Genomic DNA, 12,448 nt, shown 5'->3' with positions numbered 1-12,448 from the left:
TATTAGATTAAAAGGATATTTCCCTCGAAACAGCATTATCATTTACCTATATGCTATAGGAAGGGGTTAATAAATAAAGGAAAACAGAAGTGACCACTGCTGACTGGGAAGCCCACATCCCTCCACACTTACCCAAAGAATCTTGCCAGCCGGAGGCCTTCCCTGGTCCCCAGGGCATGCCTGGTCTTTTGTGAGGACCTCTATCATGCAGTACACCGCATTGTAATTGTTTACATATCTGCTTTCACTAGGAGACTGAAAACTCCTTATAGGCAAAACCAATCTTATTTGTATTGTCCCTGCACCAAGCACTTAACTCGATTAAGAGCGCTAGTGATTGATAAGGAAATTCCAACTAGAACAGAGGATGCACAGGAGAGAAAATTAGAGTCCTCCCTCTTACTAAAATAATCCAAACAGTTAATTCTGCTTTTTCTCTGAGAAGACCAATGGACAAACTTTACCTCATTTATAGGAACCCCAAAGTTTTAGCTAACAGGGTAAGTTTGAAAAACATATGGGTGGCACGCGCGGAGAAACACAGAAGAAACAAAGCTTACAGCATCTGAATATGAGTTGTTTGGATTTCACAGATAAAAACTTTGTCTCCGTTTATCTTATGTAACATTCTTTCCACTTATAACTCCCATTTTACAGCTGACAAATTGAGGTTCACAGATGCTAAATGGCTTCCCCAAGTATAGGTAAGCAGTAAATTAGCTATGAAATTTTACAGCTCTTTGTGGTTTCATTTTGAAAAAATTTATATTAACTATATCAAGCATTTTAGTCAAAAGTCTCTATCACATTATAGCACAACGTTTTTTTGTTGTTTGTTTTTTTGGAGATGATGTCTCACTGTTGCCCAAGCTGTAGCGCAGTGGCGAAATCTTGGCTCACTGCAGCCTCCACCTCCTGGGTTCAGGCGATTCTTTTGCCTCAGTCTCCCAAGTAGCTGGGATTACAGATGCATGCCACCACGCCCAGCTAATTTTTATTTTTAGTAGAGACGGGTTTCACCATCTTGGCCAGGCTGGTCTCCAAGTCCTGACCTCGTGATCCACCTGCCTCAGCCACCTAAAGTGCTGGGATTACAGGTGTGAGCCACTGCGCCCAGCCAGCACAACAGTTTTGTTCGGTTCTGAAAACTACAGAAGTCTGGAAAAACTTTATATATATATATATATAAATTTTTTTCAAGGTGGAGTCTTGCTCTTTCACCCAGGCTGGAGTGCAGTGTCACAATCTCGGCTCACCGCAGCCCTCAGCTCACTGCAGCCTTCCCCTCCCAGGTTCAAGTGATTCTCCTGCTTCTGCCTTATGAGTAGCCGGGATTACAAGTATCTACCACCACATCTGGCTAACGTTTGTATTTTTAGTAGAGACGTGGTTTCGCCATGTTGGTCAGGCTGGTCTCAAACTCCTGACCTCAGGTGACCTACCTGCCTCAGCCTCCCAAAGTGCCGGGATTACAGGTGTGATCCACAATGCTCGGCCTTGGAAAAATGTTTCTATGTCAATAGGCCTAGAAGGTAAATATGTTAGAAGGAAAATAATGCAATCTTTGGTCTTTTCAACAAACACACATTTAGTGCTGAAATTAAAAACTAATTGGAGTACTTGGGGAGTTCAACGTAGTTACTGCTGAAATGAAATAAGGGATAATTCAAAATGCATTCACTGACTTTGAAAGCAGACTGAATTTCACTGCTTAGAGTTGAAACATCTACCATTAAAAAGGAGGTATATCAAAACCATCCTAAGGATCTCCAAACTGTCAAAGATACATAAAAGTTTAGGTTAAATAAATTAAAAAATATATATAGTTCACTAAGTGATATTCTTTCCCTTTCCTAAACTATAATTATTAATAACATTATCCAACATTTTGGTTAGAAATCACATTATCAGCCAGGCATGGCGTCTCACACCTGTAATCTCAACACTTTGGGAGGCCAAGGTGGGAGGACAGCTTGAGCTCAGGAATTGGAGACTAGCCGCCTGGGCAACACAGTGAAATCTCATTTCAAAAAATGAAAAAAATTAGCCAGGCATGGTAGCATGTGCCTATGGTCCCAGTTACCCAGGAGGCTGAGGTGGGAAGATCACTTGAGCCTGGGGGCGGGAGTTGAGGCTGCAGTGAACTGTGATTATGCCACTGCACTCCAGCCTGGGTGACAGTGAGATCCTTTCTCAAAAAAAATAAAATAAAATAAAATATCACATTATTTCATTAACAAGAGGCCAGTATGGAAGGAATAAGAGGAAAAAAGAGGAACAAGGAATGGGATCTCTTGCTTCCCTACCATTTACAGGAAATGATGTCTAGCCTTTTTTCTCTCTTTAAAAACAAAGAGCCAAAATTTGAGAGACCACTGGGCACTGCCAAATTAAGTTCTGCTACTGGACTCTCCGCAGAGAGAAATTCAAGTCAGAAGGATATCATGCTGAACGGCCTGTCCAAGTACAGGTAAGTAGTAAATTAACTAAAATTCTTCTTTCTATGGCTCTTTTTCAGAGTCATCCTAGCCTCCAGTCAAGTCCCAAATGCTAATAACAGCACTCCTCGCACTTAAGCCAGACTTACCTTTTCCTATTGAATTAGCAGTGCCACCTGGAGAGCTTAGTTAAAACACAGGCACGCAGCCTGCACCTCACCCTAGAGAGGGGAGTCAATATTAGTTCTTCGAGGGACCTAGGATCAACAGTCTCCAGACAATTGTGTACACAACATTTTGAGAACACTGCACTAAACTCACTCTCTTAGATTTAGATATGTATACTCAGGAAAAACATAAAAAGCTACTGAATTATTTGGATTTAAAAATAAAGTAGTTTAAGGAGTCTGATGCTTTAATATTTTAAGGGGCAGTGGTTGTAGTAATGAAAGAAGGCAAGGACTTATTTCATCAGCCGTTACCACAAATTTATTAATAACATGTACAAATCCCAGACTCTCTGCCTTTTCCTACAACTGGTCCTCCTCCAGGATGACTTATCTCAGTGAGGGCACCACCACGCATCTACTTGTGCAAGCCAGAAACCAAAAGTCAGCCTCGACACAACCCCTGGCCCTGCATATCCAACCCATCACCAGGCCCTATCAGTTCTACCTCCCAAAGAACACCCAAATGCATCCACTTCTGTTCCCATCACCACCACCTTGGTCCAAGCTATGAGCTACTTTAATGGTCTATCGTAGCTACGCTTGCCATCTCCTATGATTTTCATATTTCAGATCACAGTCAACTTTTCAAAAGGCAAATGTGATCATGTCACCTCCCAGTCAAAACCCCAAGTTAAACTACAAAATGCCCAATGATGGCCTACAAGGCAAGGCTTGACCTGTCTTCCTCTCTAGCCACATTGGGTTTCATGTGGAACCCCAAACTCTCACTACTTCCTCCCATCACAGGGCCTTTGCGCAAGTCCTTACCTCTGTCTGGTGAGGTCACCTCCTCAGGGATGCCTTCCTGACCTCCCCTATTTGCACACATACCTCATCTACTTTCAGGCCTCATGTACCCCTCTTCAGGCATACTCACTAGAGCTGCAGTTTTACATTTACTCTGGGATTGCTATCTGTTCCACAAACCAGACTGTAAATCCACTGATGAGCAGGGAAAATTACTGTAGTCAAGCTCAGGAAGGACAAGGGTGCTGTGTTCAGGGCCAAGATGTCTTCAAACTGTCATGAGAACCATAGAGCCGAAATGCCTTTAAGTGGCTCCAACATGTCTTACATGTTCATTTCTAAAGTGTTGTCTAGACATTTCTCATACAAAAGCAGGTTTACCTTTCATTAGGAAAACTCTGAAAGTGTGTTCAAATTTCTACTGTGCCAAAATTTTAAGGTAAGTTACCTTGCCTTTTTGGGAATAACCTTTTGTATTAAATATTTTAACAGGGACAGAAGTTACTGAATGCACCCACACACAATTTAGGAGGACATGTGGCATCTATTTCCACCCCTCCTCCTTCAAGAGGGGCAGTAGTGAGGTAGCTAAGATTTTGCCATGTGGCAGTGAGAAGTGCTGGCAGGATGGGTGATTTACCATGATCACACTGTAAGGCACAATGAATGTATTTGTATGTTCCCAGACACAGTCCCCCCCATGCCTTCTTTCCATCGGGCTGAAGAAACCAAGTGTGGGAGAAAGGCGCTCCACAGTCACCCTAACATGAAGGGGTGGGCAGAGAGGATGCTCCCGGCACCAATGATCTGAGCACCAGCCTACACCTCTCCCCAGATGGGGCGGACCCACAAGGTCACACAGCACACCGTGTCCTGGGAACTGGCCTGAACAGAGGCCAACGCTCCCTCTGGAACCCCAAATCACCCTCCTTGGAGGTCAGCCAGTCACACATGAATAGAGTCCCTAAGCAGCTGTGGGAAAAGCAAAACCAGATGACAGACCACTGTTCCTCCCTGTGGAGTGCCAAGCCCTCAAGCAAGATTCAGCTGAAATGTTACGTCTCAAGTCTGCCGATTTCCCCATCAGATGATTTTCTTCTTGACTGTGTCATACCTAGGCTCTTTCCCAGTCTGATAGCACTTAGTGGGTTTTTGTGGGTTTTTTTTTTTTTTTTTTTTGAGACTGATCACAGTGTCCCCGGGGCTGGAGTGCAATGGCGCGATATAGGCTTACTGCAAGCTCTGTCTCCCAGGTTCAAGTGATTCTCCTGCCTCAGCCTCCCAAGTAGCTGGGATTACAGGCACCCACCACCATGCCTGGCTAATTTTCTGTGTTTTTAGTAGAGACAGCGTTTCACTATGCTGGCCAGGCTGGTCTCGAACTCCTGACCTCATGATCCGCCCGCCTTGGCCTCCCAAAGTGGTGGGATTACAGGCTCGAGCCACCGCATCCAGCGGGGTTTTCAGTTTCAGCATTTACCTGCATCTTGGCTAAGGTACCAGACACTAAGCTTTCAGAGGACAAGGTCTATCTCACCCTCTGTGCTGGTCGGCCTGCTGAGGAATAAACACTCAGTCTTTTAAGTAAGTGCTACTTTTGGGAAACAGTGTTAGGAGAAAACACAGCAAATATTTTCAGTTATACTGTTTTACGAATAAAGTCATCCACTCAGTTCAGACAAATCAAAAATACTCTGCCTGTTAAATTCAAGGGTTAACAGCTGCAATGAATCAGGAGGAAGGCCAACTACTCAGAGGTATCCATCCTTTAAGTGTGTTTGCCCCTTAATCCAGTTGTTAAACATTAAGCCCGAAGAAACCGCCTAACATTCTTTGCTAACATTCTTAACTTGGGCTTGAATAATTAAAATCGATAAAACTTTGTTTAAAGGACACATCCATAGAGCTGTTGGTGGATATTTCATTTTAACATTTACTATAGCAGCAAAAGACCCCAAGCCAAACCAAACCAAAGCTGGATCCTATCTAACAGCCTTAAGAAGTGTCATATTCAAATATGTGCACTCTACTATGCTCTTCTCAGTGTATAATTTACACACAGAAAGGTTAGTGTGTTTAATTTATCTCTAAGACCTTCCTCTGCCAAAGGGGGCAGGGAGAAATCTCCCATGGCAGACAGGTATGGCTGACATAAAAGGAAGCCTCTCAAAAAATTTTTTTTTTTTTTTTTTTTTTTTAAAAAAAAAAAAAAAAGACAATGTCTCACTCTGTTGCCCAGGCTGGAAAGCAGTGGCTTGATCTCAGCTCACTGCAGCCTTGACCTCCAGGGATCAAGTGATCCTTCCACTTCAGCCTCCACCCCCCAAGTAGCTCAGAGGACGAGTGCGAGCCGCCACATGCAGCCAATTTTTGTATTTTTTATAGAAACAGAGTCTATGTTGCCCAGGTGAGTCTCGAACTCCTGGGCTCATGTGATCTGCCTGCTTCGGTCTCCCAAAGAGGTGGGATTATAGGATCATGCCAGTAATCAGGCCACCTCGCCTGGCCTCAAAAAAGTTTGAAAATTGTAACTGTAGACATTACACAGAATACAGTCTTTCAAAAAGTAACTCTGGCTTTAATACACAAGGTGATGGCTACTGTCTTTCCTTAAGTTTCACAACTATCTTCACTTTGTCAAATGTCAGACACATCTTTTAAGTTCTGATCATAAAAGACCTTTAAAACAAAATGAAAATATACCTGCCACAAGGAATAAGAGAAGGAAGTTCTGACACTGCAACATGGATGAACCTTGAAGACATTATGCTATGGGAAATGAGACTGTCACGAAAGGACAAATGCTATCATGATTCCATCTATACGAGGTATCTAGAGTTGTCAAATTGATAGAGACAGTAGAATGGTGGTTGCCAAGGCTTGGTGGTAGGGATGGGAAGTGAGTTTAATGTGTACAGAGTTTCAATCTGGGAAGATCAAGTTCTGGAGATGGACCTTGGTGATGGCTACACAGCAATGTAATGTACTTAATATCTTTGAAATGCCTACCTAAAAGTAAGAGAATAAATGGCATACTACGTATATTTTACCTAGATACATTTTGGTACATAAATTACGAAAAATAAATTACGGTTCATTATGAGAAATGAGAAAGAAAAGTAGTGACTGAGAACAGGTTAACTTTTTCCTGAGTGCTATCTTAGCTGAGCTCTCCATCTCTTTTAGTGAAATAAAACCACACCCAGAAAGGTAATCTCCATGACCCCTCCTCCTCTGCATACTGCTGCACTCAGCTCGGCCTGAGTAAGGGGTGGTGTTTAGGTCAGTTTCACACCACAGGCAAGGTCAGGTCAGGATGTCATATGTCACTTTTAAGTTTGAATTAAAAAGAAATTTTGCATAGAAAATATTACTCTGTATCACAAATGAATCATCTTAATATAAGTTAGGCAAAAACTATATCGGCTTCTGAAACTATTAGCATATTAATATTCTTTAACTCAACACAAAATACCTCTAACAAAGAACTTAGAGAACATAAAATTTAACAGTAGAAAAAAGCACACAAGGTTGGGTGTGGTGGCTCACGCCTGTAATCCCAGCATTTTGGGAGGCCCAGGCAGACGAATCACCTAAGGTCAGGAGTTTGAGACCAGCCTGTCAACATGGTGAAACCGCCTCTCTATTAAAAATACAAAAATTATCTGGGCGTGGTGGCACACGCCTGTAATCCCAGCTACTCGGGAGGCTGAGGCACGAGATTCGCTTAAACCTGAGAGGCGGAGATTGCAGTGAGCCCCAGCCTGGGCGACAGAGGGAGACTGTCTCCAAGTCCCCCGCCACCCCCCGTTCCGCAAAAAAGGCACACAAGCTTGATTACAGAACCAATTTGTTTGAAAAACTAGAAATAAATTCCAGATGTATTTGTAATCGCAATTTGTAATGAATCCTGATATTTTGTCCATTGTGATTCGAAATCCAAAAATGTTAAACCCTCCTCCCAAGGTCTAGTCATCAGTTGCTCAGTGTTAAAAGGAGGTATAATACATACAACTTTCTAAGTGTCAATCACAGAGAACCTGCCTTGTGCCTACAACCCCCAGACCGGCCAGCAATCTCAACATGATCAGATTCAATAGACAGAGGCGCAGAGATAGCCCTTTAATCAGCTGACCAGGAGTGCTCGGCCCGGCCTACCAGGAGCCTCTTATCAAACTCTGCCGGCTGCCTTCACCTGCAATTCAAGTCCATGGCTAACTTCTCTGTTAGAGACAGAAATTCTGCTGCAGCCAGCAAGTTTCCTGGTGACCAGGGCACCGCTTCACGAGCCTAGTAAGAAGCGAAGCTGAAGGCAACTTCCGAAAGCCGGACTTTTCTCCCATACGTCCTTAAAATCTTCCCAGTTGCATCTGGAGCGCCTGTGGTTTCGGACCCCTAGGAACTCTGAGAGCTGGAGTGTGCGGTCAGAAGCCACCCGAGTCTCCCTGTGATTTGGACTTCCTAAGAAACTTCGAAGTTGCATTACCATACCCTTTAAATACTGAAGGAAGCAGTGTAAAAGAGCCTCTTTTTTGTTTTTAAAAAAGACCGTAACGACTGGGGAGGGGGCTTACAAAGAAAAAGACTGCAGAGAGAAAGCATCAAAATGAAATGTGCTTTCCTAACGCTCCACAAAAGGGTCAAAAAGTAACAAAGAGCGGCGACAACCCCCTATTCCTATCCTCTTCTGCGTGTGAGGAACTGCCCCTACACCTCGTGCAGGTGCCTCCGCTCGCCAATAAAGCCTCCCTCGTCGGCCCAGCCCAGAAACTGGGCAACTTACTGGTTTCGGCATTTTCGGTTCTCGGTGAGTATCCTCGATGCCCGGAAACACGACTCTCCAACAGCAGCGGAGACGCTGTCCTAACCTGGAGTCAGAGCAGAATCCTCAGAGCTCAAGCCTGCCCGCCCTAGTCCTCCCGCCGCGCGCCGCCGCTTAAGAACCGGCCAGCCCGGACCCGGGTGAGTCAGCGCCCCGCCCAGCACCACGGGCAAGGGGATGGGGCGCGGGCCGGGCGGAGTCCCCGGCGGGGAGGGGCCCGGGAGGGGGGGCGCGCGCCCAACGGGGGAGCCAGCGGGCACCGGAGGTGTCCCAAGCCGGGGGGGGAGGGAGAGGGGTGCGCACCCAGGGGGCCCCCAGCCGGAAGGGGCTGGCGGGGGGCGCGGGCCCAGGAGAGAGAGGGCAGAGGGAACACTCAGCGGGATGGGGTGGAGTGGGGTGGGGTGGGGCGTGGCGGGGCGGAGGGAGGGGGCGCGGGCCGGGTCCCGGGAGGGAGCACCGGCCGGGCGGAGGGGCCCGGGGGGCACTCGAGGTGCACCCGGCAGGGCGAGGCGGGGAAGAGGGAGCGCGGGCTCGGAGGTATCCGGCGGGGAAAGTCCGGGAGGGACTGAGAGGGGCAGGGGGAACACCCAGGAGGGAGGAGTCCAGGAAGAGCGGGCGCGGGCCCGCGAGGCACCAGGCAGGGAGGGGTCTGGGGGTCACTCGGCAGAGAGGGTCCGGGGAGGGGGAGAGGGTCCGAGGAGAGGGCGCGGGCCCGTGGGGGGCACGCGGCGGGGAGGGTCCGGAGAGAGGGGAGAGGGCCCGGGGGGACACTCGGCGGGGAGGGTCCGGCGAGAGGGGCGCGGGCTCGGGGTCTGCGGAGGAACTTCCCGGGGCCGTCAGGCAGCCGCGAGGAGCCGAGCACTCGGCGAGTTTCACTTTGTGTAGCAACCGTTGCCCCGCGGCTGCAACCGCAACCGTCAAGCCTTTGAAAAACTCTTTCAAAAACTGCAACCGCCTGGGAGCCGCCGAGACAGCGCCCAGGCACCCAGGCTCCGCGTTTCCTTCGGGAGAGACCCCAGGGGACTCGGGCGCCAACGGGAAGGTCGCGGGGAAGCCGGGCGGCGCGCCAGCTCAGCTCCACCTGCTCCGCGAGTGCTGGGCGGGGACCCCCGCGCCGCGCTCCCCCGGCCGCCCGCCGTACCTGCCGCCGAGCCCCTCCGCCCGCCTGGACCCTCCGCCCAGAACCCCTCGCCAGGACCCCGGCCGCCGCCCGCCTCACCCGGCGCCTGCAGTGCTCGGTGAGCTCCCTGCCGCTCCTACGTCCACCGAGTGCGCCCGCGGCCCGCGCTCCCAAGAGCCCCAGCTGGGCGGGTCTCAGGGCCACGCCCCTTCCCGCCCCGCCCCCGACCTGCGAGGTGCGCCCCCCGCAAGATGGCGGCGGCCGGGCGCGCGCGGTCTGAGGGGTATTTGGCGGGAGTACGGGCTACTCCCAGCGCAGATGACGGGGTGAGGCTGTTTGTCCCACAGCGGGCAGGGGGACGTCAGGAAAACCCAAATAAATCTGGAGGGGCGGACGGCCTGGGGGAATTTCTGGGCCTCTTGAGGCAGGGAGCGGAGCCCACTTCGGATACCTGGGTCCTGGAGCGGCCGCACCTGGTCTCGGCGCACGTGGCCGGCCCAGCCGCCCCCTTCCGAAGCTTTGGTTAAGGGGCACGTTTGTGGCCTTGTTTGACTTGACTAATAAAAAGCTCCATGGGATTTCTCTGAATTCTAGGAATTAAGTTTTTTTGTTCATTTTTTCCTAATGGTTCTCAACAAATTTTTAAGACACACATAATACATGTGCTTGGGGAGGGGGGCAGTAGAATTTGTTGCAAAGGGGTTCTCAAAGTCTAGTTTCCAGACGAGATGCATCAGCATTCCCTGGGCACTTGCAGAGGTGGAAATTAGGTGCTGCTCAGCCTTAGAATTCAGAAACTCTAGGTCGGGGCCCAGCAATCAGTGCATTACAAGCCCTCCAGGTGATTGTGATGTTGGCTAAAGGTTGAGACCAGAGCTTCTCCTGAATTCCTTTCTGGGTTTGCCCCTCACTCCCTTTGTGCTTTTAGTTTTCTTGTCTGTAAAGCGGCATCATTATGGCACCTGTGTCAGAGGATTGTAGTGAGGAAAATGAGTTAGTACATGTAGGATGCCTGGAACAGTACCTGACACTTAGCATTTAAATCTATCCTGGTAGAAAGAGAAACCAGCAACTTTGGGCGAAGTTCCAAACTCTTTCCTAATTTGTTGAATGGACATACTGGTAGCCCCTCCTACATAGACTTGGAAGGATTAAATGAGATCGTGCATGTGGAGTGCTTAACACGTGCTGGGCTCATAGTAATTGATGCCTATCCTGGCTTCCTAGGGGTACACTGCTGTTTGGGCAACCTTCGTCAGGGCCTGTAATCTCCCACTTGCAGATCCAGGGCTTTTCAGAGGTCAGAGGGTGGAGGGAGGCCTCTTCTGAGATTTGGGTTCCCAACTCTGATAATAGGATATGCCTCTAATCTAATTTTTATCTGGCTTCGTTTGAAGTGTACTGTCTTCTAAATTGGGTGGTTGAACGCCAGGCGTGGTGGCTCACCTCACTTTATGAGGTCAAGATATCCAGATCATCCTGGCTAACACTGTTAAACCCCGTCTGTACTAAAAATACCAAAAATTAGCTGGGAGTGGTAGCATGCACCTGTAGTGCACCTGTAGTCCCAGCTACTTGAGAGACTGAGGCAGGAGAATCACTTGAACCTGGAACCTGGGAGGCGGAGATTGCAGTGAGCAGAGATAGTGCCACTGCATTCCAGCCTAGGCAACAGAGTGAGACACTCTGGAAAAAAAAAAAAAAAAAAAAAATAGCGGTGGCCTAAGACCTTGGAGAGTGTTTCTGAACTTTCCCCTTTAGGGGAATGCTGAAAAATGAAGTGTCCTGTAGCTGTGGTAAAAATGAAATGGCAGGGTGAGGTAACTCAAGCCTGTAATCCAGCCCTTTGGAAGGCCGACTCGGGCTGATCATCCGAGGTCCAGAGGTCGAGACCAGCATGACCAATATGGTGAAACCCAGTCTCTACTAAAAATATGAAAAATTAACTGGGCATGGTAGTGTGCACCTGTAATCCCAGCTACTTGAGAGGCTGAGGCAGGAGAATTGCTTGAGACCAACCGGGAGGCAGAGATTGCCGTGAGCTGAGATTGCAACATTGCACTCCAGCCTGGGCAACAAGAGCAAAACTCTGTATCAAAAAATAAATAAAATAAAAATGAACCGATGGCAGGTTTTTGAGGCAATCAGAGCTAAGTCTGAATTCTGCTTCCTACACTGCCAACCTGGTCACTTTGGGCAAATCTGTCAACCTGACTAAGCATCCATCTCTTGATCTATAAAATGGAAATGATAATACGAATTTCATGCTATTCTTGTGTCACTGAGTCATGTCATGTGAGCATTTAACTCACTCGACTTATGTGTACAATCAGCCCTCTGTATTTGTGGGTTCTGCATTGGTGGAATTAGCTAACCTTGGATGGAAAATATTTGGGGGAAAAAAAGCAAAATTAGAAATAACAATACTCTAAAATACCAATAAAAATCCAATACAGAATATAACAAGTATTTACGTTATGTTACATAAGTAATCCGGAGATGATTTAAAATACACAGGAGAATTTTGTAAGTTATATGCAAACACTATACCATTTTATGTCAGGAACGTTATAGTTGGATAATTTTGGTATCCTCAGAGATCCTGGAACCAATCCCCTTTGGATACAGAGGGATGCTATATGTTCTTTCTTACATAAAATAGTATAAAATCATATTTGTACATGCATTCCTTATTATGTATCTTACTATAAGCTTGACACATTGCATTTACATGTTACTGCACAGTTCTGCCCACCAAGGAAACACTTACACTCTATCTTATGAAAGTTTTCAGATTTTCTAAGGGTAACTTATTTTCATCAGCATTTAGCACCTAAACCCCTGCCCCCCAACACACACACAAGACTCAATGCCCACTGTGTTGAAACTTGAATGTGCATTAGAATCACTGTTAGTGCCTTTCTCCAGGAATTATGACTCACTAAGTCAGGCGGCCCCAGGAATCTGTATCTTTAACAAGTCCCCACATGGTTTTGATGTACACCATAATTTGAGAACAACTGACTTAGGACGTGGCAGGATCTTGACACATATTTTGCTTGCCTCTCCTTTCAGCTCTCATTTGTGAAGC

General features: G+C 47.4%; 1 protein-coding gene across 1 annotated transcript in view; it reads right to left on the bottom strand.

Annotated features, from left to right (window-relative positions):
• The window catches only part of EZR (ezrin), a 55,705-nt gene extending 46,203 nt beyond the window's left edge, over positions 1-9,502 (bottom strand). The window contains exons 1-2 of the mRNA XM_032253182.1: positions 9,457-9,502; positions 8,199-8,283 (exon numbers count right to left, since the gene is read on the bottom strand). Coding sequence (XP_032109073.1) covers positions 8,199-8,210 — 12 coding nt within the window. The 5' untranslated portion in view covers positions 8,211-8,283; positions 9,457-9,502. The remainder of the gene's footprint in view (positions 1-8,198; positions 8,284-9,456) is intronic.
• Positions 9,503-12,448: the final 2,946 nt, after the last annotated feature.

This window comes from Sapajus apella, unplaced genomic scaffold, assembly GCF_009761245.1.
Source record: "Sapajus apella isolate SASKATOON/1434 unplaced genomic scaffold, GSC_monkey_1.0 scaffold82, whole genome shotgun sequence".
NCBI classification, from domain to species: Eukaryota; Metazoa; Chordata; class Mammalia; order Primates; family Cebidae; genus Sapajus; species Sapajus apella.
Note: the sequence above shows the minus strand (reverse complement) of the source record. Positions and strands in the feature narration are given on the sequence as shown.